This window comes from Pinus tabuliformis, chromosome J (genome assembly GCF_031772625.1).
Source record: "Pinus tabuliformis cultivar Carrire ecotype Pingquan chromosome J, CPIR1, whole genome shotgun sequence".
Taxonomy (NCBI): Eukaryota; Viridiplantae; Streptophyta; class Pinopsida; order Pinales; family Pinaceae; genus Pinus; species Pinus tabuliformis.
In genome coordinates, this window is record NC_142295.1 from 929,956,924 (window position 1) to 929,977,438 (window position 20,515).

Here is a 20,515-nt window from a genome sequence, read left to right on the forward strand (position 1 = left end):
ATATAAAAATATATATATGAATTGAGTAAGGTATTATTTCTACAAATAAATATTTATTTGATTTTTTAAAAATAAAGATTATGAATTAATATGATCATAAAAAAAGGAAAATAACCATGCGGCGTCAGCGTCAATACCAGCGAACTTCACCAAAGGAACTTAGCACTTCAATAAATAATGAGGGAATGGATGAAAAAGTTTGACACTTGTTTTTTTACCACAGACACGTTATCAACTGCATGAACCAAGTTTGTCAAATTAGTAAACCATACGCTTCACTCTGTCTGAGATACATTTTGAGAACCAGAAGTTTAGAATTTGTACAGAAGTGCTAGTCTTGCCAAGTGGAGAAGGATTTACTCAGAATTTGTTCCTTCGCAGTAGAATGGCTCAGCTTGAACGCAAGCTGGGAGATGTTGGAGATTCGCCAGATGCTCACGCGAAGCTTACTCCTGGTATTCATATTTACTCTGCTGTTCCTCTTCTCTGTTATTTTTTCTGTAATTGTCAATGGATATGTTGTTACCCGTGTGAATTTTTTTCCTATAATTTCTCTCACATATTGCAAATGAACATCGCAATAGATCATCAACTTGGCGCTGCCAATGGTTTGGAACCACCGAAGCAAGATGGATTGACAACGATGGCACCATCAGCAACATATACCTTGAAGAACCATGAAAATGATGTAACCAACCGTTTAAAACAGGAGACCAACCGATTAAAACAACAGATATTTGTAGTGCAGGACGCTGGCTACGAGGAGGAAGGCTATATTTTCATCTCAGTGCTAATCAATAAACTCTGTTAATTGATGCTCTAATTTATTTACAGTGTTTTAAATGTAATGGATGCTCTTTCTCTTTTTAATTTATGGTCCTTGCCCTGAAATAACTTTTAAAGAAAGGTTCAGGCACAACAAAACTAGATTTTTGCCCAGAATCATCACTCTACCTGTTGCTCTTTTTCCCCAATTTTGATGCCATGGCGCTCCGAGCATTGCAGAATTTAGTCGAAGAATGATGTTGGTACACTTCAGTCATGTTCTTATCCTCTGTTCTCTGCAAAGTTTGTGCACAAATACAGCGGTTGCTTCAAATGGTAAGAAATTATCCCTTTGCTATGTACAAATCCATTATTTCTCTCATATAAAATTTAAAGAATATTAGAGTTCCATGAAAAGGTTTGATTGCTTTTGTAACGAAAGAAATAGTTGAAAACAACTACTAACTATCCTTCACTGACCTCGTAAAAACGAAAAGTTTCCAGTACACAAACTGTGTTTACAGTTGCATTTCTTCTCATGTTTTTATTAAAAAAATAGAAAGGGAAAACCAAACTACGACCAACTATCATTTCCTCTCTGCGTTTTCTGTCATGTTATGTCTTCCCAAACGGAGATGCAGGTTAAGGAAATTTTTTAAAATTAAACATGTAAAATTAGCTAGCCTATGTGTGAATAAACCCCTCAAATTTCCCTTTTCTATGATAAAGGTTTTAAATATGATACAGGTTTCATTTAAAGACGCATATTTTAGCATAGAAATACCAGGGGTTATGCCGATTCCAGCCAAGGATGTGCCGACTCCCATTCATATCATCCTCGCCCGTGGAATACAAAGCAGATTGCCTCACGTGGTCAGACTTTTCGGTTCTGAACAAAGCCCTCTTCGGTTCTGAGTTCATTGAAGAGGTTCTGAGATCATTTCAATGAACGTTCATCTTCAATGAATGTTCATCTTGGCAGCCTGAACAAACCCATCTCGGCAGCTGTAAACAACCCTAAGAGAATAAATCCGTTGCCACCGAGTTCAAAGTGTTCGTACAAGACAGCCTTGGTCATAACCGAGCCACCAAAATCAAGGGGCCTGAAACGCTGGCCAGCAACGACGATGGAGCTCAAATATTTTCACAGCATCGCAAGAAGTCAGCATCGCAAGGAGTCAGTGAATCACCAGCAAGAAGGAGTCAGTGAATCACCAGCAAGAAGTCAGCATCGCAAGAAGTCAGTGAATCACCAGAAGAAGTCAGCATCGCAAGAAGTCAGTGAATCACCAGCAAAGAAGAAGGACATTGCAGTGATGGCACTTACTCCATCATCATCCAGCCATAGCCCAGGGATAGGCGACGATAATCCCCCTAACCTTATAGTTAATAGAACTTCAATGCATTAGGACACTTGGAAGAAGCCGTAGGACACTTGGAAGAAGCCGTGGCAGTTTTAGAAGAAGCCGTGGCAGCTGTGTACATGCAGCCACAGTGGTGCCAAAATGCCTAATTCCCTAACCTTATTACTTTGCATAAAATAACTTGATCGGCCTTTGTTTTAAAACACTTAGGATAAAATAACTTACACTCCCTGGGCAGGCAAGGCCGGCAATAAGACCTCCAAATAGAAACATTGGATAAAAATTGGTTGAGCCGAACATTTTTTTTAAAACATAGGTTTGAACCTCAAATGTACGGGTAATATTATTCAGTCAAAGTAAATTAATAGGAAGTCAACGATCGATCTATCGCTATAAGACTAATAAATGTGCTTAATCTTATAGTATCATCCTCCCCTAAATCAGAAAATCTACTTTTAACTTATCACGCACACACACATATCACTAAAATAACATGAAATGGTGTACTCAAAATTAAAAAATAATATAATATAAAAAGCCATAAACACATGATAAAAGGTGATTGGGTAATATGTAAATAATGTGAGGGTCCTAAAAACAGTTCCACTTTAAACATAATGCTTTCCACATCATACTTTTACATTGTCTTAAAAAATTACCTTACCCACTCATGTAATATTTAGTCACTCACACACATATCACTAAAATAACATGAAATGGTGTGCTCAAAATTAAAGAAATAATATAATATAAAAAGCCATAAACACATGATAAAAGGCGATTGGGTAATAAGTAAATAATGTGAAGGTCCTAAAAAACAGTTACACTTTAAACATAATGCTTTCCACATCATACTCTTACATTGTCTTAAAAAGCTTAAAAAATTACCATACCCACTCATGTAATATTTAGTCACTTGACTATTAAGTTAGGGATATAAACCATTCCCATAATTTAAGGCATACACACATGTGAAATCCCATCATGATCAAAATGAAAGTTAATACATGTACATTTTTCTACCCAATATGTTTTATCACCATCAATCTTGTTAGTTATTACCTTTTCCATACATCAATCTCACACGTCAAATTTAAATGTCATGTAGCTCTCCATTCCCAATTTTACATTGTTTTTACGTTATTGGTTTTCATTAAAATTCAGAAAATAAAATTTATCAAAGTAAACCTCAAACGTGTTCCATTTTAAAGGTTTTGCCATATATGGGTTAATTTGGAAGACAATTTTAACAAACTAAACAAAATTCACTCAATATATATATAAATGAAAAATAGTCCAACTATGTTAATATAATGAGAGGCATGTAAAATATATATTTCACTTTGAATAATTTCATTGCAAGATTATTTTAAGAAAATAGTGATGTCACGAGTTAAGAAAATAAATTTACTTCATTTTGTGTCTAAATCATTATGTAAATTTTAGGGAATTAATTTTCATTTTTATGTGATATATGAGGGATGAATAGAGATGGCTTCAATTTTCTGAGCAGAAATATATTAAATCTTTTTGGAATTAATATAGCAAGAACATAGTATAAAAATTGAGGAACACATGATATAATGTGGTAATACATAAAATTATATTGTTATTTCAAACAACAAAACCACTTTTAAACTTACACCATAACTAATATTATCAAATGTGGAGTTTTTTCCCTGGGTTATTTCCAGTTACTCTTAATTTTCATTTTACACTCTTATGTTACCATAACTTTTAATCACATAAATATAGGAAATTAACCAGTGGTAAGATATTAAAAGGGATTATAAGTTAAATTTAATAACTTAATAAAAGTTAAAACATCATAATGTTTAAAGATTGGTTATGTAACAAGAAAGTTAAAAAGCTAACTTTCAATGGAATAAAAAGAGCTCAAACTCATTAAACGAGGAGGTTTTGTATGCAAGGAAAGGATACCATGCTCAAAGAACCCAGTGGGAAAAATTTTAATGCAGTAGATTGAGATCAATAATGAAGTTGTCTCCACCACTCTATTATTAAAGCTTCACTTTTTACCCTACACACTATCATTAATGCGGTAATCTAAAACTTTAAATTATTAGTCAAAAGTAATATAGGGAAATTATCATTTGTGACATATTGAGGGTTACCCCCTCTAGTCAAATGGGCCAACCTAAGACCTAATGTGGGGAAGTTTTGTAAACTTCCATTCGTTGCCTTGGTATCATTTGTAGCCATATCCCTTGGTCTAGGTAAGACAAAACATAGAGTTTGGAGTATGATTAAAGTTTTCCATTAACAAGAAACTTGTAAATGAGTGCAGTAAATATTTATATATATATATATATAATATATATATAATATATATATATATATATATATATATATACATTCTTGAGTTTGTAATAAACTCTTTAACATTCACACAATAAAGAACATATGAATATAGAGAAGAACCCTTAAGGTAGGGTGACATCATTAGTAATTCCTTATGGAAGGAATCATTGCATAGGCCATGCTTGCTACAAAGCAATACATCCATCATATCACAATACATTGATACTCATGGAGGATCTAACATATCACAACACATTGATGTTAAGGGAGGCTCTATGACTCCACACCACCACAAACCCTTCCTCCATTACACCATGTAGCATAGTACTTTGTCAACCTGCACCCCACAATTTATACCATGACATGGCATGATCCCTTTACGTACACTCTTCTCTACTTTCCCATAACATACACTCCCTCCACCATATAGTAGCTTTCTAGTTGGTCATTGAATCTCATACTTCTACATCACATTTACATGTGAAGTGTGGGGACATGTCTATTTTATCCATCCACTATCCATCTCTAACCACATGATCTTTGGTCACTAGTATGATCTCATTGAATGATTTGTACCCATTTGGCCATTAACATTATATAGATGAAATCAATTATTACATTAAATGTTTCACTCAATTGCCACCACCTTTCTCCTTAACATTTCAAGATTGTTATCATTGTCATGGTATGTCAAGGAATATATGAACTTATTTAAGGAAGAATGTAGTAGTTATTTTATAAATAGTATAATCAAGAGATTCCTCGTGTAAGGAAAAGTACACTAATTGTTTGTGATACCATTTATTATGTATCTTTGGGTGGAAAATACTTCCATTGGTTGACTATGTATAGATTATATCTCAAATAACCAAAGGAATAGTATAAGGACAATGTAGGTTGATAAATGTCGGGTATGTAGTAGAGGTAAATGAATTATGAAAAGTTATTAGGTGGAGTGTTAAATATCTGGTTCTAAATATAGTGGCAAGAAATTGGATAGAACATGAAAACTACATGTATCTCTTACTCCTACTACTTTTTGGAAAATGTTGCAATTCTAACATAGCACTAAAAATTTTAAATTTTGATAGATTGATATTTCTTGAGTTTGCATGGTGGTGGTTTTTCTATCTTAATAAAATAGCTAGGACAACCCAAATTAGAAGCTATAAATATGTACTGAGTTGATATCCATGAACTGGATGACCCACATAAAGAAATGACATGGTTGTTTGTCCATCTAGTTGGATAAAAGTCCATGAATTGCATGATAAATATGTGATATTATAACATATATTATGCCCTACACAACAATTTTTTTTCAAGAATTTACATTATTTAAATCTTAAACCAATGTATTATGTATTATATTTTTCATAAAAAGTAGCATACAAAACTAGATTTTTGCATAATTATACAAAGCACAACGTTGTGGTAAGTAAAATGTATGTATTCCAAAATTTAATTTAGTTCTTTTGACCATGTTCAAATTAGTTTTGTAAGCACCTACAATCATTCATCCACGTCAATTTATACTATTTAATTTATATTTCTATTGTCACTAATGTTTCATGAGATTCCATCATGATTATACATCAACACACAACCCTACTAATGTTTTCTAAGAGATCATCATGATTTTGCATCCTAACCCCTGCCTTAATGAAACATTATCGCACAACATGTCTTCCATACCGGGCAACAATAGGTTGATGGACCAAAACCTCTCATCCAGAGATTTGTTCATAAACTCTAGGATGTGCCAGATCTATCCTATGTTAACTTAGAGATGGATGTGCCAGATCTCTCCTATGTTAACTTAGAGATTATTTTAAAAAACATTCATGGTAATTTAAAAAACTCATATGTTGCAATGATAAAATTTTCCTCCTGGGTCAAAATATCTTTGGCTAAGCTTCATGAACTGGTCTTCTCAATGAAGAAAGGGAAATCCACAGGCCTGGATGGTTTCACGATGGATTTGTTTCAAAATGTGGGTAGTTTTCAAACACTGATTGGCAGCAATTGAAGAATCTCGGAATTATGGAGCAATGCTCGGGCCTTTAAAAATGACCTTTCAAGCCTTGATTCCCAAACAAGAGCTCTAGATTTTAACAGTTTCATACTTATCTCTCCGTTCAATTCGGTTTACGAAGTTATCAGTAAAATTATGGCATCCCTTCCATCAATTCCCTCATCCCTCCCATCAATTCTCCTCGTCCGTCATCTCTTCCATCAATTCTCCTAAACAAGGATAGTTTATTGCTAACAGGAGAATCTCTTACTGTCTTGTTTTATAGTACAGGAATCAGTTCACTCTCTCAGACGGCATGTTTCTGAAGTTCGATCTAGCAAAATCCTATAACAAGGTGCATGGAGTATTTTGCTTGAGGTTTTAGGGTTCATGTTAGCCAGGGTTTATTGGATTTAAAACTGCATTTTTTCAGCCACCTTTTCAGCCCTAATCAAAGGGGTTACACTGACTTCTTCAGATGATATAGACCCACTCTCTCCTTTCCATTATCATGATGAAGGCTCTTGGTAGTGTTTGATCTACCCAGAAATGAAGGTTTTCTAAAAATTATCAGCAACTTCCCAAATTTACAGTCAGTCACACATTCCCAACTTGTGTATGATATTGTTCTCTTAGGAGCAGCCCAGGTAAAGAAAGCCAAAGCATTTGAAGAAATTTTGGACTTTATGGAAACAATATCTGGACAATAAATCGGCAAATAAAAAACCAGGGTTCTCTTTCTCAAACCCAAAACATCATGATTGCAGAACTCACGGGCTTCCACAATGAAGAAATCCCAACCAATCATCAACTCTTTACAACATAGTTTGATTGCACCCTGAAGCATTTCTTCATATATCCTCCAGACCAAGCTTATATTTTACAATTTTAACAGGCCATTATTACAGCTATGCAGAGAAGGTCAACATTTTCTGGAGGGAGGGACGCTGATCAAGTTGGATCATGTAATAACACGTCCTTTGGTTGGAAGTTATTGAAATAGTGTCTACATGGGACAGCAAAAGTCGACCAATGGGTCAAGCAATTTGATTGACACGCTGTCAGCTAGCACTCGACCAACAACAAATCAGATGTTCCAAGCCAATTGAACACATTAGTCGACCGATAATGCAGTAAGTTGAATAAAAATCACCACAGAGTTTCTTCGTGCAGATATATCTCACTCAAGCAAGATAGAACATAACATCGAACACAATATCAATATTATTTCCTGCAGATTTTGTTGATACTTTATTTCTTTCTTATAAATGTAATCTCCTTCCATTTGGGATGCTATAATATATCATCAATTGAAGCACAAACTCAACCATATTTCGTACAACATCACTGTTAACAAGTTTCCATGATCATCTTTTTTCATGAGAAACAATCTTTCTAACTTACAAATTTCCATGATCATCTTTTTCATGAGAAACAATTTTTCTGATAGAGATCCTCATTCTCACCCTGAACATTTGATTCATCATATTGTTCAAGTTTATTCCCTCTCCATTACAGATCCTCATTCTCACCATGAACATTTGATTCATCATATTGTTCAAGTTTATTCCCTCTCCATTAATGCTATAGTCCAAGACTTAATACCAACAACCACTGCCTAAGTGTTAAAGGCTCAACTTCAATATGTAGACAAAAATGAACTACATCATGGACAATAACAAGAACACACACATACACATAAAGGGACGTATGGAAAAAAATCCATTTGTCATTGTATTCAATATTCATATGCATTTAAACATTAGGGAAATGGTTAGAGAGGTTATACCCGCTCCAGATAATACTCATTATGTTTACTTCATACAATTACCACTTGTTACATGGATTTACTTACACTTAAGTATAATGATTATTACATAGGTCAAAGAGACGTCTTAATAGTCCTCAAAACACATTGAGAAGGAAAGTGCTCTATGGAAATTATTGTTTATCCTATTATATATCAATTAACATGGAAGTGTAATAGACATGAAGAAATTAGAAGGATCCTCCAAGAGACCAAGAATCAATCATCCTATCCAAGGCCCCCTTCAAGGATTCCCAACAAGGTATGGAGTAAAGACATGAAGCTTAATCAAGGCATCAACACCACCATTTTCCAACAACACCATCAACCATGGAACATGTATTCCATCAAAGAGGGCCTAATATGTCTCAATCATCCTTAGGCAAATAAATAAGGTGTGAAATGCTACAAACATATATTTACCACTTATTTTAATATGAGCGATAACATCATGTGGAGGAAAAGGTTGAAAACATGCCTTGTGCTAGGAAACTTGATGCCATCAAAATGAACCAATGTATATAGTGTATGGAGGTGTACTTCAATATACACAAAGTCACTAGAATATAGAGGATTGCAATTGTTAGATTAAATCTTGAAGACCATTCTATGGCATAGTGGGAGAGTGATGTAGTAGGTACTGCGCTATAAAATGAGCCATTGGTCACTAATTGGGAGATGTTCAAGGACATTTCCAATGCTTAGTTTTAACCCAATTGGATATGTGGAGCACCAATGCGTTGTTGTGGCACTACTTCGGGCAAAGGCATGGCCAATTAATTAAATAGTTCACTATAGAGTTCATGGGTAGAGATATACAATCGGGTGTGTCTCTCAAAGCTCCATCTATGTTGATCGAGTATTTGGGAGCATCACCTCCTCAAATTTGATAACAAGTGATGTTTTTCATTCTTAATACAATTGATGAAGCAAGTATTCAACCATGGAATATTGAAGGAGTTAAGCAAAAGTAGTAGTTTGGCATACACAACTAAACAAAACCAAAAGAGAAGCAAAGAAAAAAGAAGAAGAAGTGAACCAATAATAATATTGTTGTAGAAACATGACAATCCATTTTGTTAAACAATGCAAGGCTTGTGAGAAAAGGGACACACTAAAGAAGACTTGCTAGAAATTGTACCCTATGAAATGTCCCTAAAAGCATTCTATAAGAGGAAGAAGAAGAAGGATTTGATAACTATAGAAGTTTAGGAGAGGGGATAGTACCTTGGACATAGAAAGGAAGATTAGTTTTAATACTCTTTATAACGAAGTAGAAATGGTCTATTACAATCATAAGGAAGAGAAGGAGATGGAAAAATTATCTACATCAATATTCACGTGAAACAAAGTAAGGTGGATTTCTTTTTTGATTCTAGTTTGCAATTAATATGATCTCTATAAGGTTGGCTCAAAAGCTTGGCTTAGATACTAATGACTATTTATAGCCATACTGTAACACCCTCCTCCCACATTTACACAAGTTACCAGCCTACTGGGGTAAACATGTGACGAATAGTTACTATTATATGATTCAACCTCCTAGATAACCTTAAGGAAGTGGAATCTATAGACCAAAACCCTTAATGGATTTCCTATTAGGTGCTATACGACCCCAAGGGAGAAACCACCCTTCTAGGTGCTTAGACTTTGAATTAAACCTCTTTTTTCAGTGCCTTGACCTCCCAGACGATGGAACAACACTACCTAATTTCAATTGAAACCCTCCAGTCGTACAAATGATGCCTACAATGGAGCGAATGCAGTCCTTTTCACCCAGTTTTGTGCCTGCGGTCACGGATTTAAGCCACTTTTTTAGGCTAGGATCCAAACCTCTGCCCAGAACTAAATGAAACTTTCCATAACCATGAATAACACAAGGACAAAGACTTCCATATGTCAAATATTAAATAAGAACTTGACCTAACAAGGCATAGCCATGGCATACATTTCATCGAACATATCATGAACATGAAATCTATAGGTCATGAATACACATATGAACATAAGGATCTGATACTTATCTGAAAATCACCACAAACATCTAGTGCCTTCTCATAATAGCTGCAATAACATCTATTAGGGCATACATTCATCATTCATTCATTCATTAATCAAAACATGGTAAGAGCCATGACTAAGATATGTCATAGAATCATGCTTATAACCAGCATATAACCAACAGAGTAGCAATAATAGAACAACCATTAAAGTCTCATAATAAAAATTACATGTACACATATATCATAAGAGGAAAATAACACTTACTAACATATGAAAATCCAACCAAGTTAGGGACTTCCGAGTACCACTCGACCATAGAGTGGGCTAAACCAAATATTTCTTTCATCCAATCACCCATGTGCCATATTCCAAGCATGAATGTGGGATGTAGAATAAAACCAACCATAATTTACCACAATCCCCATCAGATCACTAGGTCCTAAACAAGCATGAATGCCTCTGAACCTCTCTACCTAAACCATGAGGAATTTGTCTGTCTCAACCTCTCGAATTTACATATATCCTGCCATTACCAGTCAAGGGATTCCTAGGTCTACGAGGTCTCTACCCTACCATATTCCAAGCAAGAATGTGGGATGCACAACAAAACCAACTAAGCTTTACCACAATCCCCATCAGATCACTAGGCCCTAAACAAGCATGAATGCCTCTGGATCTCTCCACCTAAACCATGAGGAATTTGTTTGTCTCAACCTCTCGGCTTTACCATGTATCCCTCCATTACCAGTCAAGGGATTCCTATGCCTACAAGATAATCTATGACTGTCTTGTTTTAGTATAGGAATCAGTTCACTCTCTCAAAAGCAGGAAAGAGGATGGCATGTTTCTAAAGTTCGATTCAGCGAAATCCTATAACAAGGTGCATGGAGTATTTTGCTTGAGGTTCTAGGGTTCATGTTAGCTAGGATTTATTGGATTTCAAATTGCATTTTTTTAGCCACCTTTTCAGTCCTAATCAAAGGGATTGCACTGGATTCTTTAGATGATATAGACCCGCTCTCTCCTTTCCATTACCACGATGAAGGCTCTTGGTAGAGCTTGATCTCTACCCAAAAATGGAGGTTTTCTAAAAGGAATCAAAAACTGCCCAAATTTACAATTAGTCACACATTATGAACTTGTGTATGATATTGTTCTCATGGGAGCAACCCAAGTAAAGAATGCCAAAACATTTGAAGAAATTTTGGACTTTTTAGAAGCAATATCTAGATAATAAATCAACAAATAAAAAACTAGGGTTCTCTTTCTCATACCCAAAACATCCGATTGTATAACTCATGGGCTTCCACAATGAAGAAATCCCAACCAATCATCAACTCTTTATAACATAGCTTGATTGCACCTTGAAGAATTTCTTCATATATCCTCCAGGCCAAGCTTATATTTTTCAATTCTAACAGGCCATTGTTACAACTATGCAGAGAAGGTCAACATTTTCTTGAGGAAGGGACGTTGATCAAGCTGGATCATGTAATAACGCGTCCTTTCGTTGGAATTTATTGAAATAATGTCTACACGGGACTGCACAAGTTAACCAGTGGATCAAGCAATTTGAATAAAACATTGTCAACTAGCACTCGACCAACAAAAAATCAGACGTTCCAAGCCAATTGAACACTTTAGTTGACCAATGGTGCAATAAGTTCAATAAAAATCACCACAGAGTTTCTTCATGCAGATATATCTCACTCAAGCAAGATAGAACATAACATCAAACATAGTATCAAGATTCTTTCTTGAAGATTTGGTTGATACTTTATTTCTTTCTTATAAATGCAATCTCCTTCCATGTGGGATGCTATAATATTTCTTCAATTGAAGCATAAACTCAACCATATTTCATACAACATCATTTTTAACAAGTTTCCATGATCATCTTTTTTCATGAGAAACAATATTTTTAACTTGCAAATTTCCATGATCATATTTTTCATGAGAAACAATCTTTCTAACTTACAGATCCTCATTCTCACCATGAAAAATTGATTCATCATCTTGTTCAAGTTTATGCCCTCTCCATTCATTAATTCTATAGTCCTGGACTTAGTACCAAAAACAACCGAGCCAAAGTGTTAAAGTCTCAACTTCAAGATGTAGACAAAAATTAACTACATCATGGACAATAACAAGAACACACACATACACATAAAGAGAAGTATGGGGGGAGAGGGGAGGATCCATTTTTCATTGTATTCAATATTCATATGCATTTAAACATTAGGGAAATGGTTGGAGAGGTTGTACCCTCTCCAGATAATACTCATTATGTTTATACAATTACCACTTGTTACATGGATTTACATACACTTAAGTATAATGACTATTACATAGGCCTAAGATACCTCTCAATAGTCCTCCAAAAAACATTCGAAAGGAAAGTGATCTATCAAAATTATTGTTTATCCTATTATACATAAACTAACATTGAAGTGTAATACACATGAAGAAATTAGAAGGATCCTCCAAGAGACCAAGAATCAATCATCCTATCCAAGACCCCCTGCGGGGATTCCCAGCGAGGTATGGAATAAAGCCATGAAGCTTAATCAAGGCATCAACAGCACCATTATCCAACAACACCATCAACCATGGAGCATGTATTCCATCAAAGAGGACCTAATATGTCTCAATCATCCTTAGGCAAAGAAATAAGGTGTGAAATGCTACAAACATATATTTACCACTTATGTTAATATGAGCGATAACATCATGTGGAGGAAAAGGTCGAAAACATGCCTTGTGCTAGGAAATTGGATTCCATCAAAATGAAAAAATGTATATAGTATATGGAGGTGTACTTCAACATACACAAAGTCACTAGAAAATAGAGGATTGCATTTGTTAGATTAAATCTTGAAGACCATTCTATGGCATAGTGGGAGAGTGATGTAGTAGGTACTGCACTATAAAATGAGCCATTGGTCACTAATTGGGAGATGTTCAAGGAAATTTCCAATACTTAGTCTTGACCCAATTGGATATGTGGAGAACCAATAAGTTTCTATGGCACTACTTCAGGCAAAGGCATGGCCAATTAATTAAACATTTCACTATAGAGTTCATGGATAGAGATATACAATCGGGTGTCTCTCTCAAAACTCCTACTATGTTGATCGAGTATTTGGGAGCATCACCTCCTCAAATTTGATAGCAAATGATGTTTTTCATTCTTAATACAATTGATGAAGCAAGCATTCAACCATGGAACCCTGAAGGAGACAAGCAAAAGTAGTAGTTTGGCATACACAACTAAACAAAACCAAAAGAGAAGCAAAGAAAAAGGAAGAATAATAAGTGGACCAATAAGAATATTTTTGTAGAAACATGACAATCCCTTTTGTTAAACAATGCAAGGCTTGTGAGAAAAGGGGACACATTAAAGAAGACTTGCTAGAAATTGCACCTTATGAAATGTCCCTGCAAGCATTCCTAGAAGAGGAAGAAGAAGAAGGTTGTGATAACTATTGATGTTGAGGAGAGGGGATAGTACCTTAGACATAGAAAGGAAGATTAGTTTAACTACTTTTTATAATGAAGTAGCAATGGTTGATTGCAGTTATAAGGAAGAGAAGGAGATGACATAATGATTCTGCATCAAGATTCACATGAAACAAAGTAAGGTGGATTGCTTATTTGATTCTACTTTGCAATTAATATGATCTCTATAAGGTTGGTTCAAAATCTTGGCTTAAAGACTAATGACTATTTGTATCCATATTGTAATGCCCTCCTCCCACATTTACCCAAGTTACTAGCCTACCGGAGTAAACATGTGATGAAGAGTTACTATGATATGATTCAACCTCTTAGATCACCTTAAGGAAGTGGAATCGACAAACCAAAACCTTTAATGACTTCCCTTTTAGGTGCTATAGGACACGCAAGGGATAAACCACCCTTGCAAGTGCCCAAACCCTAAATTAAACCTCTTTTTTCAGTGCCTTGATTTGCCAGACGCTGGCACAACATTGCCTACTTTCGATTGAAACCCTCCAGTCACATGCATGATGCCTACAAGGAGGCGAATGCAGTCTTTTTCACCCAGTTTTGTGCCTGTGATCGCGATATTTAAGCCACTTTTTTAGGCTAGGATCCAAACCTCTGCCCAAAACTAAATGAAACTTTCCAAAACCATGAATGACACAAGGACAAAGCTGTCCATACAAATCCTAGACAAGAACTTGACCTAACAAGGCTGAGCCATGACAGACATTTTGTCGAGCATATCATGAACATGAAATCTACAGGTCATGAATACACATATGAACATAGGGATCTGATACTTATCTGAAAACCACCTAGAAGTTCTAGTGCCTTCTCATAATGTTATGAAACCAACTCACAAAAAGATAGAAAAGATAGATCAATGCCTTAGAATTCAACCTCTTCTAGGGGGCAACCTCCTTTACATTAAATAAATGAACAATTCTTGGATGATTCAAATGACAAAACCTCCTTTCTATATATAGGAGTCTAAGGGGTCACAATATAACCAAGCCGACCTAACAATAATAATATAAAGGCACAAAAATAACAATAGAGGGAGTCTATGGGGCACAATAATAACAATATGGGGACAATAGGGGCACACCAATATTAATAAGGGATACAACTACAATATTAATGGGGGCATCACTAGTATTATAGGGACCTAACATGCCCCTCTCGTTCAAAAAAGTGTTGTCCTCAATGCTTGAGTAGTTCTGGATGCTTCTGTATAAAATTCTCATCCTCCCATGTGGAATCTTCAGCGGATAAGTTCTTCCATCTTGATGAGATACTCTGAAATGGATCGATTTCGTAGTTGTCGAGTTCTTATTTCTATGACTGCTTTCGGTTCCAATATAATTTTTCCTTCCTCATCATGTTCTGGCAATATTGTTTGAACTGGGAGCTTGTTGCCTATAACCTTATTTAAACATGAAACATGGAAAACTGGGTGCACTCGAGAAGCTGAAGGAAGCTCCAATTTGTATTCCATAGTCCAATCTTTTGCAACACCTTGTATGGACCATAATACTTTGGTGACAATTTGTTATCCTTCTTAGCTTGCTTGAGGGACATTTGTTTATATGGTTGTAGCCGTAAGAATACCCAATCACCTACATCAAAACTTCTTTCACTGCAATGTTGATATGCCTGTTGTTTCATTCTATTCTGCGCTAACATGAGGTTATCCTTTACGAGTTGGAGAACTTGTTGTTGATGCTCGATGTGATGTTCCACTGCTTGAACCTTATAATTTTCTCTTGAATACGATGTGATGGATGATGGATGATATCCATAAAGTGCCATAAATGGGGTCATTTTTGTTGCAGTATGGAAGGAAGTGTTATACTACCATTCAGCCAGAGGCAACCATTTGACCCATTGTGTTTGTTTATTAGATACAAAGCAACAAAGATATCCTTCCAAACATTTGTTTACTATCTCTGTTTGCCCATCAGATTGAGGATGATAAGATGAGCTATGAGATAATTGAGTACCAAGACAAGAAAATAATTATGTCCAAAAATTTCCTATAAAAATGGGATCTCTGTCACTTACAATAATCTTTGGGTTTCAATGTAGCTTTTGAATTGTTTCCATAAATGCCGTAGAAACTGTATTGGCTTTAAATGGATGTGATAATGCACAAAAGTGTGCATGCTTGGTAAGTTTTCAACTACCACCATGATGACACTCTTTCCCTCAGACTTGGGTAAACCTGTGATAAAATCCATTAACACCTCCTCCCAACGTTGGCTTGGAATGGATAAAGGTTGTAATAGACATGGTGTCTTAATTGTTTCAACTTTATTTTGTTGGCATACCAAACATTCCGCCATAAAATTTTGATATCCTATTTAAGGCCATCCCAAAAAAATTCCTTCTTAACCCTGTGGTAAGTTTTTAAAAATCCTGAGTGCCCTCCTAAGGGAGAAGCATGCAATTCCAGAAGAATCTTTTGTTTGAGTTGGGAATTCTTATAAAGGTATAAGCGATCTTTGTACCATAACGAATCATTTTTCCAGCTAAATGTATTAGATGTACTGGAATCTTGTTTTAACTTTCGAATAAGTTCCCACACTTCTTCGTCATTCTTCTATTCCTCCCTTGCTTCATTTATCCAATCTGGTTGGATAGTAGAAATGGCGCACAACAATGCTTCCACATCCTCATCCTTTAATGAGAGTGCATCTGCCACAACATTTTGCTTCCCTTTTTTGTATATGATTTCAAAGTCATAACCCAACATCTTTGTGACCCATTTTTTTGTTCTTCAGAGGATAATCTTTGTTCTAAAAATTATTTAAGTCTATCATGATCCGTTTTTACCTTGAAGTGTCTTCCCATTAGGTAGGGTCGCCATTTCTTAAGTGCATGAAGTATTGCCAACATTTCCTTCTCATAAATAGTTTTGTGTAAATGCTTTCCCTTGATTGGACGACTTTCAAAAGCAATGGGTCTTTCATCTTGCATTAAAAAAACACCAATTCCATTTCCGAAAGCATCACATTCCACAATAAAGGTTTTTGTGAAGTCTGGTGTAGCTAATGCCGGTGCTTGGCACATTGCCTCTTTAAAATATTCGAAGGCCTTTGTTGCTTTTGGAGTCCATGAAAATGCATCTTTATTCAAAAATGTTGTTAGAGGTACTGGTGTTTTCCCATAATTCTTAACAAACTTGCGATAACACCTTGTCAACCTGATATTACCCAGATATTCCACCTCTTGTACTCCAAAGAAACATTTGGATCTTTTTGCATATAATTGTTTCTCCTCCAATAGTTGTAGCACCCTGTTAATGTGTTCAACATGATCCTTCCAAGACTTGTTGTAGATTACTATATCATCAAAAAATAATAACACAAATTTTCTAAGGAAGGGTTTGAAAATGGAATTCATCAAACCTAGAAATGTAGAAGGTGCACTGGTAATGCCAAAAGGCATGACCAAAAACTCATAGTGACCCTCATGAGTTCTAAATACTGTTTTCGAAATGTCTTGAGTCTCCATTCTAATTTGATGATATCCTGAACGAAGATCTAACTTGGTGAAGTAAATTGATCCACGCAATTCATCCAATAATTCATCAATGACAGGAATGGGAAACTTATCTTTAATAGTGAGCTTGTTGAGCTCCCTATAATCCGGATACATGCACCATGATCCATCCTTATTGTGCACCAATACTACTGGAGCAGAGAAAGAACTTTGGCTAGGTTGAATTATACTAGCCTCAAGCATTTCTGCAACCATACGTTCAATTTCACTCTTTTGGGCATAGGGATATTTGTACGGCCTGATGTTTGGAGGAACACTTTCTGGAATCAAATGAATAGCATGATCATGATCACGAATAGGTGGGAAACCTTTGGGAGTCTCAAATACCTTGGAATGATTGTCTAATACTTTTTGGAGATCTGGAGAAATAGATGATTTCGATGTGGAAACATCTAGCGAACATAATTGTGCAGTTACACCTCGTTGTTCCTTTTTTAGAAGCTTTGGCATACCTGGTTTCCATGCAATACCCCTTAATTCAACTTCCTTTCCTTCCGCATAAAATTTCATGAAAAATTCTTTAAAGTTAAAAGCTATTGTACCCAAGGATTGTAGCCATTGGACTCCTAGTACAACATCAACACCTCCCATTGGAATGGAAAGCATTGGGATTTTCAATACATATTCTCCCATGGATAGCTTGATATTATGGCACTTTCCAGAGCAATTTATCATTCCTACATTTGCAACCATCACTTAACACTCTGGTGCTGGATACAAGAAGCAATTCAATTCTTTTGCTATCTTACAATGAATAAAATTGTGGGTACTTTCTGAATCAATCAACACTATTACCTTTTTCTTCTTGATTTGTCCTTCTATCTTGATGGTTTGAGGAGTGGTAATTCTAGCCAATGCATTACAAGATATGGTTGGATTCATTTCTTCTTTATCTAGGCTTTGTTCCTGGAGTATATCCTCTTATTTTGACCTTTCTTGCTCCTTTTCTTCTTCCTCTTCACAATCTATGTAGAATAATTTCTTCTCAGCACACTTATGACCTTTAGTGTATTTTCTATCACAACTGTAACAAAGCCCTTTTGCTCTTTTTTCTTCCAATTGCTGTGGTGTCAACCGTATAGGTTGTGGAAGGCTACAGCCAAAAACGCTTCCATCTTTATAGTTGTGAGTGGTATTCTCCCTGGTTGCCATAATTTTGCTTTCCATTTTTCTTGCTAACCTAAATGTCTTCTCTATGAATCAGGTTCCCAAAGGCGAACATCATGTTGGATATTATCCTTTAATGTCCCTATGAACACATCAATCCTATGCTCCTCTGGAATAATTTTTACCCTTATGTTCAATTTTTGGAACTCCTCAATGTGCTCCATTATTGAACCCTTTTGTTTGAGACTTATCAATTGGCTAAAAAAAGTGTTGCTTTTTGTATCCTCATAATGTGCTGTCAATTCTTCCATAAAAATTTCCCAAATGATAATTTGATTATGAGAGCAAAGCCATTGATACCAAGCAAATTGATTTGGTTCCAAATATAAAGTTGCAATACGTACCTTTTGTGTGTTTTGCACATTATTGAGATCAAAAAATTGCTCCATCTGTAATATCCATGTTGCGGGATCCTTGCCATCAAACTTCCTCATATCATTTTTGGAATATGGTGGGTCTTCAATCCAACATTAGAGTCTATGGAATCATGATTAACATTTCTTTTGTTCTCATCATGAGTTTCCTTTACTACCCTTTCACCATTAGTGACCATTTCTTGTAGCAACTTATTCAAATTTATCTTCAATTCTTCCATATTATCATCCATGCCATCCATTTTAGCGTCCATGCCATTCATCTTAGCGTCCATGCCATTCATCTTAGCTTCCACGCCATCCATCTTAGCTTCTACGCCTTTCTCTAAACAATTCATCTTAGCTTCTACACCTTTCTTTAAACCATCCATCTTAGCTTCTACATCTTTCTTTAAACCATCCATCTTAGATTCTATTACTTTTTATGCAAGTGACACTTGTTGCACTTGGTCTCGTAATTTTTATATATCATGTTGCATTTCTTCCTCTTCTTCATGAGTCATGCTAGAGCTTTCAGGTTGCTTACTAGGTGTTTGCATTCTCTTTCCTTGGGGCATAAATTACTGATAATAATGCTTTAATGCCCTTTGAATTCCTTCAAACTAATTTTTCAAACCAAGCTTATGCAAAAATTTAAAAAAAACTACACACCTTTTTTCACTTTGTAGGAGCTTGATATTGAATCTGATGTATCTCTGTAATTTCAGATCATCTAGTTCTGAAATTGTGACCTGTAGTAGCCCTCTGCATCCTCTTTCAAATGCCACTAGTCTGATCCAAATTGGATTCTCCAAGGAAGTGTTATGCACAATCTCCCAAGATGACCTGATTATAGACTTTTCCAGAAGAGCGAACTTGTATGAAGTGCCATGTGTCACTGTTTCGACCTTTGGTTCTGAAAAATATATACAAGAAACTACAGTCCGTTCTCTTTTTTTTAATTTCTTACAAAAGTTCAATCCAATGCTCAGAGAGAAAGTTATGACGATTTTCCCCAGGTCACCTGTTCGAATGTAATTCAGGAGTCTACAAAAAGACCAACTTCCTCAGATCATATTTCCGCAAATAAATCATGAAAAGCTCTGAAATTTGCACCAGAGGTTCAGTGCGATTTTGTCTCAAATGGGTTTTTTTTCTCGCTTCTGAAACATCACAGAAAAAATTTATAGCGAAAATGCCACGATGACCTATTTGGAGTAGCGAAATCCTAGAATCCAAAGCTCTGATACCAAATGTTATGAAACCAGCTCACAAAAAGATAGAAAAGATAGATCAACGCCTTAGAATTCAGCCTCTTCGAGGGGGCAACCTCCTTTACATTACATAAATGAACAATTCTTATATGATTCAAATGAAAAAACCTCCTTTCTTTTTATAGGAGTCTAAGGGGTCACAATATAACCAAGCCGACCTAACAATAATAATATAAAGGCACAAAAATATCAATAGAGGGATTCTATGGGGCACAGTAATAACAATATGGGGACAATAGGGGCACAACAATATTAATAAGGGATACAACTACAATATTAATGGGGCATCACTAGTATTATAGGGACCTAACACATAATAGTTACAATAACATCTATTAGAACATACATTCACCATTCATTCATTCATTAATCAAAAC

At 35.5% G+C, this 20,515-nt stretch overlaps 1 protein-coding gene across 3 annotated transcripts; it reads right to left on the reverse strand.

The window, feature by feature from the left end:
* Nucleotides 1-355: 355 nt before the first annotated feature.
* On the reverse strand, nt 356-1,955 carry LOC149229817 (uncharacterized). Of its 3 annotated transcripts, none has more exons than XR_016247968.1 (3): nt 1,550-1,955; nt 955-1,143; nt 356-498 (listed from the first exon to the last, which is right to left on the reverse strand). XR_016247968.1 is itself a non-coding variant. In XM_089378745.1 (3 exons), exons 2-3 carry the CDS (start codon nt 1,041-1,043, stop codon nt 447-449), a joined length of 309 nt encoding a protein of 102 aa, XP_089234871.1. In that variant the 5' UTR covers nt 1,044-1,061; nt 1,550-1,955; the 3' UTR covers nt 356-446. The 3 variants fall into 3 exon arrangements, 2 of the variants coding, with proteins under 2 accessions (XP_089234871.1, XP_089234870.1); XM_089378745.1 differs by having other exon boundaries at nt 356-666; nt 955-1,061; XM_089378744.1 differs by having other exon boundaries at nt 356-666.
* Nucleotides 1,956-20,515: the final 18,560 nt, after the last annotated feature.

Bases quoted from the DNA above. Each gene is read 5' to 3' on its own strand.
- LOC149229817 (XM_089378745.1), bottom strand. From the start codon at position 1,043: ATGACTGAAGTGTACCAACATCATTCTTCGACTAAATTCTGCAATGCT. The intron at 667-954 runs GTAGAGTGATGA...TGGTTCTTCAAG, and splicing joins TTGGGGAAAAAGAGCAACAG to GTATATGTTGCTGATGGTGC.